This window comes from Sturnira hondurensis, unplaced genomic scaffold (genome assembly GCF_014824575.4).
Source record: "Sturnira hondurensis isolate 20B ecotype Veracruz unplaced genomic scaffold, ASM1482457v3 Scaffold0010128, whole genome shotgun sequence".
Taxonomy (NCBI): domain Eukaryota; kingdom Metazoa; phylum Chordata; class Mammalia; order Chiroptera; family Phyllostomidae; genus Sturnira; species Sturnira hondurensis.
In genome coordinates, this window is record NW_028082759.1 from 13,196,862 (window position 1) to 13,214,721 (window position 17,860).

At 49.4% G+C, this 17,860-nt stretch overlaps 1 protein-coding gene across 2 annotated transcripts in view; it reads right to left on the reverse strand.

Annotated features, from left to right (window-relative positions):
• Positions 1-17,860, reverse strand: part of ARHGAP10 (Rho GTPase activating protein 10) — a 243,242-nt gene that overhangs the window by 2,228 nt on the left and 223,154 nt on the right. For both annotated transcript variants that reach the window (XM_037058430.1, XM_037058431.1), the window contains exons 21-22: positions 1,887-2,039; positions 670-761 (exon numbers count right to left, since the gene is read on the reverse strand). In XM_037058430.1, the coding sequence (XP_036914325.1) occupies positions 670-761; positions 1,887-2,039 (245 nt within the window). The remainder of the gene's footprint in view (positions 1-669; positions 762-1,886; positions 2,040-17,860) is intronic.

A 17,860-nucleotide genomic window follows, 5' to 3' on the forward strand; every position in this document is an offset into this window, starting at 1 on the left:
CCCCCCCCCCCCCCCGCCCGAGGATCCAAGGTTCTGTTTCCCAGAACTCCTTCGGGCAGCTCCACCCACACATGACATCACTGTTTCCACAGCAACCAACGAATCCCATCATGAGCCAGACTAGAGAAAAAAGAAATCAGGAACGAGAAAGACATACACTCAACCAGAGAATCTGTGAAATATCAAGCCGGGCACAGCTCCGAAACGCCTGAGTATGAATATGAGACGTGAATAAAATCTGCACCCTTGTTTCAGTGTGCAAAGTCGATATCCGCATCTGAAGAGTCACATATCATTCAAATCACCAAAAATCATGGCACACTGGAATAGTAAGAGGACTAGAAACCAAATTTTATCTACCATAACACTCTTTCTGTAACTGAGATTTGGCAACCTGAAGGATCCAGGAGGCTTGCCTGGGGACTCTGGGAGAGGACACCAAAGGGTTGGAGAATAACCAAGATTAAGGCGGAGGTGGTGGGCCAGCCTCCCAGACACAGCCTGCGTGCGGGCATCCAGGTCCCAGCAGCCAAATGGGCTACCTCTCTCCTGTCCAAAATATCAAGGGACAAACTTGTGCTCCTGACAGCACCCCAACCAGTGACCCCCTGGCCCAGCTGTGCACCTTCTGGGTTGTAGACAGAGTCGACCCTGCCACAAAGCACTTACCATCCTCAAAAATCGCTCCTATTTCAAAAGATAATTCGGAGCTGTGTTCTGCTTCGCACGGATACACCGCTCGAGCTTTCCGGCTGGTGGCGCTTAGAGGGGACCATGAAAGACACAAGTTAACACGTGGAGAAACTGGGACAGAGAAACCTCACCTTCCCACCATCCCCCATGCCCGAAGTCTCATGTCTCTGTCACTGGTGGGGCAACCTCCACGAAAGAAACTGGGAGGGAAGTGAGCATTAGGCCAAAGTAAGCGCTTGATTTTCAAGTCAAGGACGGGTTTCAATGTCAAATCTTTCTTAGGGAGCCTCTCTGAGCAGCATCCCCGAACCTCTTCACCCAGGTCTCCTCTCCGCCTGGTGGGACACCCTCGCCTAGTGTGTGGTGCCATGGGAACCTCAGGACCTGTTCACTTCCTAAGCGCTCGGGTTCACCTACGAGGAAAAGCACCAGTGTCTAGACAGAAGACCCGGCCGTGAAAGACAGAGGCACACACACACACAGTGCCTGCAGCGATGCTCTGCGGACTCGGGTCTGTTTAGACTGGCAGTCGGTTCCCACGTCCTTCTGGAAAGAGGCTTATTGCTCCTACTTGGGTCTTTTTTGTTTAGACCCCCTCACACCTGCCCTCCAAAAGTCGTGGCTGGCGCGGCACCTCTCTAAATGTCCTGTGCATCCTGGTGGGGGGGAAGCATCCTGGGGAAGCATGGGGACCCCACTGCCAGCCACGTGCAGACCAGAGCAGGAGAAATGCCCCCACGGCACCATCAGGGGGAAGCCACTGAGGGCAGAAGAGCTTCAGCCAGACCCCCAGGAGGAGGGGCTTGATCAAAGCCGGCACCACTGGCCCCTGTATAAGTGTCCCATGGAATGGTCACTGCTGCTTCCAGCGTCCAGTTAACCTCCTTTTAAAACAGAGCATGTGTTTTCTAGTTGTGTATAAAAAGTTCTTCCAGAATGAATGAGTAGTTTCCAAAGTGCACCATCAGCACCAAGAAGAGTAGGTTCGAGCCAGTGTCAGATACGGTCAACTCTCCTAAGAACGTACTTCAACCCAGGCTGGGCCCTGAGACAAGGGTGTAAGTACTTGTGTCCAGGAGGCCGGGAGAGCCTGAGCCCGCCTTTTCCAGCAGAGGGCCCAAGAACCTGCTGAGGAGGATGAGCTCCTTCCGTGGGCTGCCACCGTATTCCACCTCCTATCCCAAACCGTGTACCTTTCAGGTGGCTTGTCCGCTATGGTGGTGGGAGGAGAGAAGAGGCAAGGTGACAACTTGGGCGAAGACGGCGTAAGAGCTGGGCTGCAGCTTGGTGTGGTCGGAGACTGCGGGTTGAGCCACGGGACCATGGACGGTCGGGTCTGGCTTGAGCTAAGGGTGGAAGTTTGAAGAACTGGACTTAATAGTATAAAGGCCACAGAACACCCAATACGTGGCACCTCCAACCTAAATACCCAGGATGATGGCTCCCTTATCTCTCCTGATGACTGGAAGGACAGAGTTCCTCAACAGGCTCTTACATCCCCAAGAGCCACGCCCCACACTTGAGACATGTTACGGTACCTCTCCAGGTTAGCGGAGAGGGGCTGGTCTCGTGCAAGCTAGGACCACCAAGCTCACTCATGAGAATACCAGAATCCACGGGCACAGAACGGCCACCTAAACTATCCCAGTGACCCTGTGTTCTGTTCATAAGGAAGGTCCAATGGACCTATAGTCACCATCGTGACCCACAGCTCCACAATTTCAGTGCACAGCCCTTGAATGTTTGAGGCTCTCTTACCGGGTCATGTACACATAGCAACTCGGGGGAAAAAACTGCCACTTGGAATCGAGATTCCTCTAGAGAGGAGCAGACTAGACTTTGAAGGAGAGACAACAAATAGCGAAAATCTTTGGTGACCTCAATATTCCCTAATATTCGCAAAATTTTAAAAAATTAACAGAAAGGGCCCGTAAACATGAAGAGAGCATGCAACAGACACACACTGGCCTGAATCACGTGGTTGTCCCAGCCCCCACCCCCAACTGGAGGCGGGTGGCGCTCCCTTTAGAAGCCCAGAGCTGAAAGGACCGCATTCCATTGCCACATGTTCAGCACGGGTTGCTCAGTGTCCGCTGCACTCAGATGCTCTTCCCCGCAGACTCGCCCTCTTTAGCCAAAACCAGTTTCCATGAGGAGCTGCCTGGCTGTCCTTCCACATTCCTGAGCCTAACCTTTGATTCTTTCTTCTCTCGCAGAACTAATACCACGTGCTGTCCATGTTTACTTCAAAGAGTTCCCAGGCTGTCTCTGTGTCTACCTTCTTGTCATTCTCAACTCTTCCCCTTTCCACCGCTCCATGTCTCTTACCACCGTGGTCTCCTGGCTCACCCCCAGCCTTTTCCTCCAACTCTGCTGGCTCAATCAGCCACACTCAGCCACCTAAGCCCTGGTCTACCCAACCTGCCTCCCCCGGAACCAGTGTGCCCCCCATGCGCCCTCCAAGGGCTCCTTTGCCCTAGCAGACCTCCCACCTGCCCTCAACTGTTTCTCCGGGTTCTATACATACTCAGCCTGTTTTTCCAAGTCTCTCAGCCTCTCCCACTGCTCTGCCTGCTCAAATCTGTCCCTTGCCCAACTCAGCTCCATGCCAGCCTGTCCTGAACTTCTCCTCTGGCCTCTAAGTTGCAGACCCTCCCGGAAGGCCGGCCACACCAGTGAACAGGAAGGCAGGGTGACAAGAGTTGTTCTGGGACAGTTTCAGATGGTTCTCCTGCCTGTGGGGCAAGACCCAGGGTTGGGCTCTTTCAGTGGACCTCACAGGGCCAGGAGTGCCGGGCACACGGCCTCCTTAACCAACAACGAGCAACCAGTTCGGATGTGCTCTCACTGGAGCTGGACTTTATAAATCAGGTGCCTGAGATGTTACACTACTGACTCGAGAGAGATTTAGTGCACAGAAGGTTCCCCACCCTTTCATCAGGAAAGGAAGTGGGGGATGCGCTTTTAAAAAACATTAGTCTTTGAACAACTTATTTACAACCCCCCATCTAGCCATTCATTTGGAAGTCATAAAATGCAGCAAAGAAACCCATAAATTTCAACGTGATCTGTGTCCCCAGCAGCCAAAATCACTCCAATGTTGATCTGAGAATGAACCTTACAGGGTGTCTAATCAGGAAGTGGGAGGAAGGGATGAGGGGAGCTCGGATCAAGAATTTAGGACCACCGTTAGCCAATCACCGTCCTCCCTCCCAGCAGTTATCTGAGGCACCAGGACAGCGGTGACGGTGGAAGGAAAACAGTGTCCCACACCCCCAGCAGCTCTAGTCACTAAGAGTCGGGTGGTCACATGATGGCCACCCACCCACACAGAGGGGAGGGCAGAGACAGGATGAAGACAAAGTACCCATTCAGTATATTTACAAGGCTCTCTAAAAATTTAGATTGTGAATTTTATAGCTATTATCTACTTAACCTCACATCTTTTTTTTAAGTGCTTTTGTTTTTTTATAAAAGGAAAATACCACTTTGGGAACATGCACAAGCTGTGGGAAGGGCAGCTGCAGAAGGCGAGGAGGGCCTGCGGGGCTTTCTCCGCCCAGTCCCAAAAGCAGAACCCAGAGTCGGCAACCCCCTTCCAGGGTCAACTTCTCAACCTTCGCCTGCTTGTTTTCTGCGATCTTTTTCATGCCATTCAATGTATCAGCGTGTTACACAGCCCAACACTAACCAACCAGTTCACTAGACAGCGGTCAGGCTTCCCACTTGGACCTGAATCTCCACGGGTGAGCCCCTGGGTTTTCCCCACAGGATCTCAGAAGCCTCCACAGGCACTTCTCCAGGTTTCAGAATTCCGTGTGGCCACACACCCTGCAGGCTGGAATGGGCATAAGCGGGAGCGGAACACAAGTCTGGAAGTTGTCTCTGGAGATGAGGCATAAGAAATCACGTGGAGTGTCGGAGTCCTATGAAAGAGGAGACCCACGGAGCAAAACAAAGTTTGGGAAACAGAGCAGAGTAGCTGCCAGGATACAAGACACCTACACAGGCTTTTCCACTGGGGAGAAATGTGATGGGGCAAAAACTGGTTAACGAATCCATTCGAGACCTAAAAAGGAATTCTCACGTTCGGCCAGCAGAGGTTGGATGATGGTGTACTTCACAGGCGTCTCCCTATGAAACAGGGAGTCTCCCAAACTGTCTGTATTGTTTGAAGCTAAACAATTATAAATGTGAACCTCTTCACATAAACCTCCTCCCTTCCAGAATCTGGATAGGTTGTTTGCTTCTTTGTTTGTTGTGGTTTTTCTTTTTGCATGTGTGTGTGCACATGCAGTAATAAGTATAAAAATTTTTTTAACAATTTTTAATATTTTCTCAACAAGCAATAGAGAAAAATATTACTTTTACTAGAGAATTCTGATATTATCTTTATTTCTCTTCTTTGATGTAAGCCCTTTTGGAGGAATAGCAGGTATTTTGGAAATGGTCACCCATAGCAGAGGCTAAGAGTCATCTCAGCCTGGGCCCCAGGAGAGACTTAAGCCCTAAGGCCCACGGACTCAATGAGCATCTGTCCTGCACACCTAGAAGGGCTCTGCCATGATGTGCTGGGAGCCAATTCTCCATGGGTCTCTGTGTTTCTGCATGTATTATAAGCAGAGCCATGGGCTGCCTCTGTTCTGCATGATCTTTTCAAGGATGTTTGTAGAGGAAACAGCCTCTGTCTTCTCCCTGCAGCAAAGGGCAGGTTTTACTGCCCATAATAAAAATCTCTGGGCTCCTCTCCCACCACACTCTGTAGGGCATCACCTAGGGGAACTGGGACTGGGAAGTGATACCGCAGCTATTGCTGTGACCAGCAGGGTTCTCTGGCTCTGACCAGGAGTCCCTCGTCCTCCACCAGCATCCGTGAAACCACCACAGGCAAATGCAGTAGCTGCAAGCAGAGAAAAGCCCCAGACTTTACACTTCTGGGCATTAACACCCATGGGAGGTCAGAGGAGATTCTCCGCCATCTTTGCGCTCTGTGGTCAGAGGAGAATCCTGGCTAACACAGCCTTTGGGCTGGCGGTCAGAAATGACGGGGACACAAGTGTGAAAGGCCCGCTGCCTGCTAGAGCGGAACGCAACGTTCTCAGTGCCCTCTCCTACCACTTCCCAACCCTCAACTGTTTCTTTAAATCCGCTCACTTCCTTCTTCCTGCTGCTGCTTTAACCAAGGACTTTTGATGAATAAAGCTGGCGTGGTCTCAAACTGCCCATTTTATTCAATGATGAGATGCTGACCAATATGAGAAAGTACCTAAGGGCGACGTGTTTCCTGAAAGCCAAGCTGTGGTTTACGAAAATGGAGACAGAAGTCAGTTCTTCCTGAAAAGCTCAGAAACCATATTTCCCAAAACAGAAATTCAAGAGAAACACAAATATCTGCTTATTGCGCTCCTCCCAACTTCACACCCTGAAAGGAAGGAATCTTCTCCTAAAGTAGAACCCCCTGTTCCACTCCAGTGTGGGGAAGCCGACCCCTCTGCCTTCCTTCAAGGAGAAACGTTTCCTACTTAAACACAGGGACGACTGGACAAGAGGGTTTCACTGAAAACACATAAAGAATTCCTACCACTAACTCAGAAACTCATCCTTGAAAGCAAGCACCCTCCATTCATTGCAGTGTTACTGACAATTGCCAGGATACGGAAGCGGCCCAAATGCCGATCAGTACATGAGCAGATAAAGCAAAGATTAGACATTTACACAATGGACTGCTACTTGGCCATAAAAAGGAAGGGAAATTTACCCTTTGTAGGTAAATCAGTAGCAGCACAGATGGGCCTGGAGAGCATTATGCTAAGTGACATAAGCCGGTCAGAGATGGACAAATGCTCTATGATTTCAGTCCTATGTGGAATCTAATGAACTGAACTCACAAGCAAAATAGAGACAGACTCACAGACAGAGAGCTGGAGGACAGCAAAGGGGTGAGGTAGGGGGTGGAAGAATGGAGCAAAGAGGAAAAAGGACTCATAGACATGGACAACAGTGTGGTGACTGCAGGGTGGGTGGGGTAGGGGAGTAAGAGGGGACTAAATGGTAATGGAAATAAAAATACAATTAAAAAAGGAAAGGGAAAAAAGAGAAAATACTTATATCAAAAGTCTACCGAGCTCTTCCTAAGGCAACAGAGAAGGCACCTGAAGGGCAGGCCTAGGGGTGAGGGCTGGGGACTGGGGACTGGGGACTGGGGACAGCCAGCAGGGAAGAGACTACACTTCTCTGAGAGGGAAGAGCACCACCACTCTTGCTGTGGAAAAGCAGGTCTGTATTTCAGAGAAAGACTCTACAGCTTTTGCAGTGGGAGGAATACACCCTTCAACCCTGTGAAGCTCGGACAGCAGCTGTGTGTGTGGACACCACAGAGTTTATGTGTCTGAAATGTAACAAATCGGCAGTAATGCTGCTTCCAATTCAAACGGTGACCCAATTGTCTCCAATATCAGACTCTACGCTCTATGCACATTAAAAATGTTTTGGCAGCAAAAAAGCACAAACACCGCAAGAATGGGGGAGGGAGGTCAGTGTCTTCCCCGTTAAAATCCGGCAGTAGCTGCAGAGCCGCCGGGCAGCGCCTGCGCCGAGCACACACTTCCTTGCACAGCACAGGCTGGTCAGGCGACACTGGAACCGGGCGTTTCAGGCTCTTCCAGCACTGAGCACAATTTCACATGCAGAGGATGCAGAACGGGGGGTGGGGTGGGGTGGGGGTGGGGGGGGTGGATATGCATGCCAGGAAAAGAAACAACTGCTTCTCTGATGTGATTACGTCCTCCAAACGCCAAGATCGCTGACAGTGGTTATACGGCACCGAGATCAAATGAGAAGTTTGTGCTGGAAGGAAAGACTTTAAAGCCTCATTTGCAGAGAGGTCTCTGAGCAGAGGCTAGCGCATCCAAGAAATGATCTTTCGGTCCAGCCTGAGAAATGCACAGCGTACGTCTGGAACAGCTGTCCTGGGCCCAGGTGTTTGAGAATGTTAATAAAGACAGAAGGAAATATTGCAGATCTGTATGTTATGGGAAATCTCTGTTCAAATAAATGCCACAGCTATTCCTTAAGTGCCAGAGAGGGAGAATGCCACAGGCAGCAGCGCTGGTTCCCGAGGAGCAGACTGAGATGACCGCAGGGGAGAGAAGCAAACAGCATGAGGAGGGAGTGGCCCTGATCCAGGGCGGGGCCGGCGGGCCTTCAGTGCCCACAGGAGGGTGCTAAACCGCCCTTGCCTGCACATCGATGGTTCACGGCCCGAGAACCTCCCATCAGGCCCCATGCTAGGCCCTGGGGACACCCAGGTGACTATGACGACTGCTCTCTGAGAGCAAAGTCAAGTGGGAGGAGAAGGGCAAACTGATGATCACCATGCCATGTGACGGGTGTCACGCAGAGCTGCCCGGCGGCGCTCTGGAGAACAGAGGAGGAAGCATCCAGGAAGGCTTTCTAGAGGAGGCCGCGTCTGCCCTCGGCTGAGGCCGCCATCTGTCATCCACGTCACCATCGCCTCCCTACCCCCAGCTGGGCTCCTGCCAGGCACAACCGCACAGCCCAGCACCCATCTCAACCCGGCTCCCACACGTCAGCTTACACACTCCCAGCTGCACCAGTTCTCCACATCACACGTGGAGAAGACCGAACCTGAGACAGGGGAACGCGACCTCCTCAAGGCCCGGGGGGTGCTATACCCTGTTTCGATGAGACCACGCAGAGCTTAGTCTCCGGTCCTTCTGAGACCGGGCCAGAACACAAGGAGGAGAGCGGAGAGTGATGGGAGTCAGAGACCCTCAGGGCAGGTCCTCGTCCGCAAGGCAAGGGTGGGCTACTGGAGAATTTTAATCACGGAAATCCTGAGTACAGGAAATGCCACCCCTCTACAGAGAGACCAGAGTTCCGGAGCCAGCTGTGGTTGTGCACCCAGGCCTCAAGCTCCCTCAGCTTGTTCTCCTTTTTGTTTATAAATAAAAAGGAGGATGCTTCTCACAAGCCAGAAGCTGTGGCCAGGACGAAGAGACTGATTTAGGAGTGCCTCTCGGAGACCAGTGCACGGTCAGCACTCTTAGCCTTGGCTGAGGGTTCACAACCAAAATTCGGGTGAGTCACAAACACGTGGGGTCAGCTCCCTTCGCTAAAACGCAGGTAGCCATTAACAGGCTGGTCGCTGTGAGGCTGGAAGGACATGGTGGGTGAAAGACCGGCAGGGCCGGGAGCACGGTCAGCACTCAGTAGGTGAGGCCCTATTACCAGTACAAGGTATTTCCAAGTCAGAGCCTACTTCTCTGCTTTCTAGTATGTCATCAATAACAAGTCATTTTCTTCACCAAAAAAACAGCAAACACTCCACGTCAGAGGGAGGAAATATAGATATTGAACAGATGTCACCATGAAAAAAACAAAGTTGCCAAATGCAATGCATTTTCTTCGTTCTAGACTGGAACCCGGAACGAAAGGAGGACATGAGTGGAAAACTAGTGAAATCTGAATGCGGTCTGTAAGTTAACAGCATGGTACTGAGAGAAACTTCTTGTTTTAAACAAAAGTCCCATGGTGCTACATCAGGTGCTAACAACAGGGAAGAATGGTTTATGGGCACTCTCATACTACCTTCATAACTTTGTTTTTTTTAAGATTTTATTTACTTATTTTTGGAGAGAGGGGAGAGAGAGAGGAGGAGGAAGAGAAACACGGATGTGTGAGAGATACATCAATCAGCTGCCTCTCACACACACCCCAACTGAGGACCTGGCCTGCAACCCAGGCATGTGCCCTGACTGGGAATCGAACCGGCAACCCTTTGGTTTGCAGGCTGGCATTCAGTTCACTTGAGCCACACCAGCCAGAGCTACCTTCATAACTCTTGTGTAAATCTAAAACTATTTCAAAACAAAATTTTAATTTTAAACAATAGGCTGTAAAAAAGAATAACCCCAAATAAACATGTTTAATCATCAAAACACCCTAGATTTTTTTGAAACGACAATCACAAACATAAGAATAAAATTTTGGTTGGTTCAATGACAACAAAATCCCTGAAGGACGCTTTTAAAAATCACCTGCACTGCCCATCTGAGAAATGGCAATTAACCAGGCTTCTTGAACCTGACTTTTAGGAAATAAGGTCTATTCCAACTACGTTAGTTTTGTTCATAGATTAGATCGAGGTCAGCAAACTTTTCCCACCAAAGGCCAGGCAGGAAATATTTTAGGGTCTGCAGGCCACCATTGGGTCTAACAAAGCAGTCATAGACGAAATGCGAATAACAGGATGGATGTGTTCCAGTAACACTTTACTTACAACAACAGGCAGCAAGGCCACAGTCTGCTGACCCCCGGATTCCACAGGCCAGGTGAGAACCCACTGGCAGTTGGGGGGGTGCGGGGGGTGAGGGTGAGGATGACTGACAGCCCCTGCTCCTGCACCCCGCTCCACCTTCATGGGCACCGGCACAGCCAGGCCCTCCCTGCAGCATCAGCAGCAGGTCTCCGCCCACTGCGGAGGGTCCCTCCCCAGCAGAAGGGAGGCAGCCGGTCTTTCAAGCCAGCACGTAGCAACAATAACTGGTCACGGTCAAGAACAAGATGTCTTTTCCAGGAGTGGGGGTGGGCAGGGACAGAAGGGCACCGCAGGAAACCAGCCGGACACAGAGAAGACAGAGCCTTTCCAAGGAAGATGGGGCCACATGAAGCACTCGGTCCTCGGCTTGTGGGGTGCTCAGGCTCCTGGGCGAATGCCCTCCTTCACAGGAAGGAAAGGATGCTGCTGCCACCTGGAAAAGGTCACTCCTTGGGTGATCACTTTCTTGGGTCTTGCTATAAAAGAACTGTCTTAGAGTCACATCTGAACAATCTTTCACCCAGAGTGCCCCGTGAATTCCATCCGTCTTCCTGCCACACAGTCCCTGTGGAATCGGGCAGGAGGGCTGAACCGAGACGCAACTGTGGCTTCATTTCAGAAAGTGACAGGGCTTTGGAGGTCTCTGCACTGCTGTCCTGCAGGGTAGCCGACAGGACGGCTTCCGCCAGCTCAGTTCTCACGTGGAGAAGGGTGGCCACCCAACGTGAGAGAGCTGAACACACGACACAGGCTGTGGGTTGAAAGGGGCGCATCGTCGCCCTGCTAAGACAAATCCTGCAGTCTCTTATCAAACTGTGCCATGGATTACCCGTCATGGCGGCCAAGCCACCCACAGTGCTCAGAACACACAGAGCTGGCAGGGGCCCCATGGAAACCCCAAGCCGTGGCCATGCAATACCCAAAGGTCCTGTTTGCAGAGGCTTCTATGGAATGGATCTGACACAGAGAAGCTAGGAGAGGGGCCCCAGGCTGAGTCCTCCTGGAGAACCTGCAGTAACTTCTGGAAACACTACCACTTTGGGTCAACATCTACGGCCTCTGCAGGGCTGGACAGGTGATTTCCCTGAGCTATGAGGGAGATGACAGAACGGGTGACCCAGGAAGTCGGGTTGGGTGAGACTAAGCAGACCAAGTCAGGCTCCTGGAGGGAAGGGGACTGTAAGCAGGTGGCTCCCCAACCCCCGGGGAGCAGGGGTTGGTTGTATTACATGTGGTTCCTTGAAACCTCACAGCAACCCAGAGGGGTGGATGTTGTTATTCCCCTTTTACAGATACTCTTGCCGAAGCCTTGGTTTGCATAAATAATGGATAGAGGCCCCCAAGGTTTTAAGAAGCAGCAGGAGGCTGCAAAGCCAGGCCTGCCTGACTCTGAGATCAGTGCTTTCCCACTCTACCCTGTCTTCCAACCCCCAGAGAGCTCGCGGGGGCCCAGCCTGCATTCTGATATGGAGACAGCCAATCCTGGCCCGGCAAATGATGAATTGCAACAACAAAAAACCATGAAACGAAAACGAAAAAACAAGACGGGTGAAAAAATAAATTTTCTGAGTCATAAGCAGAAGAAAAGCCACTATAAAATTCAGATGTGTCTCTTTATTTTAGAAAGTCGACTTTTCATTATGGGGCTTTAATGAACAATCTGGCTCGAAAATAAAACCTCCAAATTTCAGACCCTGCAGCAGAGCAAAGGAAGATGTGAATTAGGCCACACGCAAGTGCCAAGCACACAATAAAAATACCAAAAATACCCTAGCAGGGAAAGGCGCATGGAAAGGTGTGAGTGTGCAAGGTGGTCAGTATGGCACAATTTCTATACAAAGTCGGCAGAGAGAGAATTCAAGAAAATACATGGGACAAACGTCAGACCCCAAGGAAATGAATGTGAACAGACATTTGTGGTCCACGGCCAAGTACGTGGGCCCTGCAATTAGCTCCAAGGACTTGAGGAAGACGATGGGGTGTAACGTTACTCAGAGAAGATTAGGGCTGAGGCTCTGTGCCTAATGTCAAATTCCCAAGTCTCTCGGCTCCGTTTTGGGGGAAGACGCCCTCATCCCCAAATCTCCGCCAAAGGTGCTGAATGATGAATGGGCAGCAACCAGATTCAAGTGTTTATTCCCCGGAGGTAAGGATGCACCACAGCCACCTGACTGCACGTAGGGTCAGGGCGCCCTCATCACAACAGGGCGATGGCCAGCTGACAGCCAAGTAGCTCGCTGGGTCTCCAAACTGGAGAAAGCCTACTATGCACACAATGTCCCCATGTGCAACCAACTTCAATCCCCACAAGAAAACCATTCTCTGGGAGCCTTGACCCTTGGGACGAAGACATCAAATTCCACCTCTGTCCCCCTTACTACTCCTGGGGCTTGGGGCACCTTCCCTGCCCTCTTCATGCCTCAGCGTCCCTCTCTTTAAAATAAAGATATATCTAACCCACCAGGTTGCCATGAGAATCAAAACGAAATATCATTTATAAAGCAGCTAAAACAAAATCGGATGACCACCAATAATGAATGCTCCATGGTCTTTGATTCTGAGAAACACCAAGAGGGTAACTACCCTCTTGCAGCCTCTAACCAGCCACTGCCGAAACAAAAACATCTGCCCTTTACTGGTTCCTGCCCCCCCTCCAGCAGGAGGTCCAAAAAAGAGCTAACCTCTGAGCAGAATTCCCAAGGCTCCTGTCGGCTCACACACTTCTACTCATCCAGCCCAATTCTTCCACTCACCTGAACTGTCTCAGACCTCAACCTTTCTGAATCCAGAGGAGACTTGGATGCTCGCTTAGGTATGGGAAAAGGAATTGGCTCCCAAATCATTCTTCACAGTACCCAGCACCAGACGGCACGTCCTTCCAAATGAAGGCACTAGCTCTACTACAGATCTCGGTCAACGAATCCCACCGCATTCCATAACCAGGGCCTATCTGCAACCTTACCAGGACATGATCTCCATGCTAGCCAATGAAGATCCTGGAGGTGCCTGGGATGGGCAGCTCATTCCTTGGGGTAAGTATCACCCTCTCCTGAGCCTTTTAAAATCTGCACAGCTTTCCTCCCCTTGGTACAAAAGCAACACGTGTTCATTTAGTCAAGTTAGCAATAAAGCAGATGTGCAAAAAAAATTGTTTTAATATAAGTTCTCTGTTTTCTCTTCAAACAATAATCAACAAAAGAGGTAAAAATAGGAGCCACCAGCTTATAGGATGAACTGACTGCCCTGTGCCCACAAGGGTTGGGAGCCCTTGGGTGAAGGAGTGACAAGAGCTGACATACCCTCCCTGAGTGGGGGAGGGAGGGGACAGGGAGGGCAGAAAGGAGGTGACTGCAAGGTATGCTTACGGCTGCCACCTTATCATTTCTAGGTGTGAGCCAAATTTCACAGATGTGTTGAGTATGTGAGATGATTTTTCTGTACTTTAGACAAATCATTCAGGGCATACCATAAGAAACTAAGCCACAAATCAAATTTAAAGGGTACTTCCAGAAAAATTCATCGACTTCCTAAAAAGCAATCATGCGACCAATAGGCAAGTAATTTGAAATGCCGTAGCTGTGCATGGGACACTTCTCTTTGTTTGCCCAATTTGAAGGAAGCAAGTTCTCTATTTCCCAGACAAGAATAATGGGGTTCCAGCAAGACCACACACAGTCTAGAGATGACAAGCACGAGGCTGTCGACGGGAATGGGCTTTTAAGCAACCGACGTGCATCTGGGCAGGCTCGGGCGCCGCCTGGGACAGCTGTGTTGGGAACACCTTGGCATTCGGGTACACCACACCGAAGCTCTCCAGTAAGAGAGTGGGATCTGCCGGCCAGAGTACAGAGCAAGCTGCACCTCGGGGTACCAACACACCCCACTACAAAGAGCTATTCTAAGAAGCCCCCCATCTTTCTGTGCCTGCAGAAGAGTAGGCCCTCCTTTTTATTTGAAATCTGTAGAGGAAGCGGATAGCAATGCCTGCTATTTCTTAAGAGAGATTTTCTTTTGTGGCAGGCAACTTAAAAGGATTACTTATCAAGGACCTGCTCCTTCACTTACAATGGAAGAAAACCTGTTTAGAGAAAACTACTTTATTGGGGGAAAAATGACTTTGGAACCTTGGAAATACCTTGACCTATGATGTAATGTCCTCCGAGGAGACTGAGCTGGCCATTCGTCACAGGTAATGAAGTCACCTATCACCTTCCTGAGAGTCCAGGTGAGTAATAGCTCCAGACTGATTGACTGCAATGAATCATCCCCACGAGTCCTAAGCATCAGCAGAAACCCCAGAAACCCAGTCCTGCTGTATTGTTCTCTACCTGTCAGAGGCCACACCTGTACATACCTGCTGCCTCTACAGCAGACCCTTGGCTGCTATAGCTTTTCCTCTGCAAGTCTGCCTTCTAGTGTCTGGGGTCACGGCACCTGCCTGCAGCAGAGCTACTGGGCTCCTACACGTGGTCGCGCACGTTTGGACTCCATTCTTCAAGACCCAAGAGGAGACACGTGGAAGTTTGGGAAGAGGGAGTGGCCACCATGGGTTAAAACCGGGCAGCCTAGGCACTGCCTCCTTGATGAAGCCCTGTGTCATGTGTTCATGACCCCACAGCAATGCTGGTTTTATTAAAAGGGATCTTAACCAGCATTTCCTCAGATCCGACTGTATTCCATATGGTACAGCTGGTATGCGGAGATAATGGATTTAAAAAAGCCTACACACTCAATGAAAACTAAATTTATAAAAGCTAAGAAAACAAAGAAAAATTCTCTAAAGGGAAAATGGTGAGATTAGTTCTGTGCAACTCCTGAAGGGAGAGTTTTTAATGTTTAGAAAAAAAGGAATATGGATCAGAAATCAAACACAGTTGCCTAAGAGACACTCAGGGATGTACAGAAAGAAACGGGATTTCCAAAAGGAAAGTTTTTTTATAAATACACAATAATCAAGATGGAATATAAAATGCTTATTAGTAATTAAGATGGAATATAAAATGCTTATTAATTACGACAATATTACAAGAACCAGTTCCCATCAGTAAGAGTTTTACAATCTATCTTGGCATGAGAAAGGAAAAGATTAGACAATGTTATAGACTGAATGTGTGTGTCCCCCTGAAATTTCTAGGTTGCAACCCTACCCTCTACCCTGTGATGATATGGGGGGAGGCTTTCGGGGGGTGGCTACAACCTTATGAGGTCATGAGAGTAGCATCCTCATGAATCAGATCAGTGTCCTTGTAAGAGTCACAGAGCCAGCAGCCTGCACCCTGGAAGGGTCACCAGAACCAGGCGATGCCCCCTCCACAACTGTGGGAAATAAATGTGTTCTTTATGAGCCACTCAATCAAAGTATTTTTGTTACAGCAGCCTGAACTTGTCAGGAACCGCCCTGCCTGGTTTCAGGAGCTGTAACCCCCCCATGGCTAAGGCTGAGTGAGCGACCTTCAGACCATAAGCCACTAAGGAAACAAAGCTTATCTCCCTGGCAGGAGCACCAGTTCTGCTCCTTTATCCATAACTGGGCCCCGATACTTGATCAGTTAGCCAATGATGGGTAACTGACTTAATGGTCAATCTGGACTATAATGTGCTTTTCAAGTAACTCCTTTAAATACGCAGACAGACTGATGGTGGCCAGAGGGGAGTGAGGCTGGGGCACTGGGCGAAAAAGGTGAAGAGATGGAGAAGTGCAGACTGGCAGTGACCAAGCAGTCGTGGGGATGTGACGTACAGCACAGGGAGTAAAGTCAACACCGTTGTAACAACTGGGTGGAGTCAGGTGGGTACTGGAAACATCAGGGGGAGGGAGGGGAACTCTTTCTAAAGTCTGTGATTGTCTAACCACTATGCTGTATTCCTGAAAGTAGTACAAAATAATACTGTAAACTAACTTAGATAAATAGGATAGACAAGACACAGTCTACACACTTAAGAGAAATATCAATCTATTTTATCTAATGCACAGAAAAAATTCAAGTTCTTGACTTCCAGGCTTCCTTCAACTACTTATCCCCCCCACCCTCTTGGCCTCTCTCACAGTGTTGGAGCCAGTAGTTCCCATGACATTTTAGCATCTGTATGAATGGGGAATTCATCCCTCATTTGATTAATGACCAATGTATCAAGCTCTCCATACTCCAGGCATGGGCATGCTGTAAACTGAGCACTGGCCACGTCGGGTACATGATGTCACTCTTCTCCAGAACTGCTGTGGAAGAAGGATGACCGACTGAACAGGTCTCCACCGACCACGGTCAATGCTTACTGAAAACAGTAATTGATAGGCCTGGCTGGTGTAGCTCAGTGGATTGAGCGCAGGCCTGTGAACCAGAGGATGGTGGTTTGATTCCCAGTCAGATTCTCATTCACATGCCTGGGTTGCAAGCCAGTTTCTAGCAGGAGACGCACGAGAGGCAACCATACATTGATATTTCCCTCCCTCTCTCCTTCCCTTCCCCTCTAAAGATAAATGAATAAAATCTTTCAAAAAAAAAAAAAAGAGGGGGTGTTTGCTTTAAACACACACACACACACACACACACACACACACACACACATGTGCACCCAGCTCCACCCAGGGAATGCTCAGGACTACAGATTCTAGGTTCCCCATACCCACTGTCATTACTGTTGGGGTTACGAGAGAGAAAAGAGGATACTCATTCCAGGAAAAAGAAGAGCAAAGTTGGCCAGCATGTTTGAGTGCTATGCACTTTAAATCCCTGGTGCATGGCCTTCGGCATATAAAAATACATAAATGACTATCTTGGGGGAAATATCTCATCTGGAGGCTGTGATTCCCCATTTCCAGTTTCACTTTGGTTTCCGGTTACATTTTCAGTGCCTTCTGATCACCCCCAAATTTTAGCACACAAAATTTCTCCCAGCTTCTTTTAATACTTAACGAGTTCATAACAATTTCATGCGAATCCAGCAGAAACTATAAAAAGTTGTGTAATGTGAAGGACACTTTCCATTTAAAGCCCCAAGAACACCCAGCTAGGGTCGAATGACATCATTATCCATGAGTTTATTTTAAGCAACGTTTATTTTTTAAAGACTTTCACTTGAAACACAGGACACCCAAACACTCTCAGGCTGCAATACAAGAGGAATCTTGGGTGCCGTTTGACCGACTAATCAAGTAATGCCACTTAAGTATCGGTGGGGTTCTCTTCGTTCTTTCTGAGCATTTGTTTGAACCTTGCTGCTCTTTGCTCCCCCTGGGCACCCTCAGTCCGCATTTACTCCACTGCCTGGTCAGCGCCGGGAGACAGACAGACCCCCCTCGCGTAGTCAAACCAGGTTCATGGAAGTGTGTTTGTGTCAGTGGTACTTGTGCGGGTATACACCTGAACTGATCTGCATTGCCTGGCACTAAACCCAACTGAGAAGATAAAATCCACTATTTCACCCAGCAACTGTCAATTATGCAGGGCACTACGGAGGAAACGGAAAACAATACTCTATTTCCTCCAACACCCTCAAAAATTTACACAATTCAAATATCATTCTAGAGACAGTTTCCACAGTCCCCCTATCGCATCATGCACATTTGTCACGTCTCTAAAAGTTTGCAGAACCAGGGGAAAATATCCAGAGCAGCACAAGAACAAGTTTCTTTTGAGCAACCTGAAACTGGCACAGGGTGAACTTGAAACAGATTGGAAGTAACACTCACCTACCCCTTCCACCCTGGGAACACAGAGCTACCCAGGAAAGGCTCTTTTCACAGACCTTTCTCCCTCTGGCAGCCCCACTGATTTAAAGAAACGAACAGAGGTTCTCAGGTCTAACAGCTTCAGTACCCACTGGCCA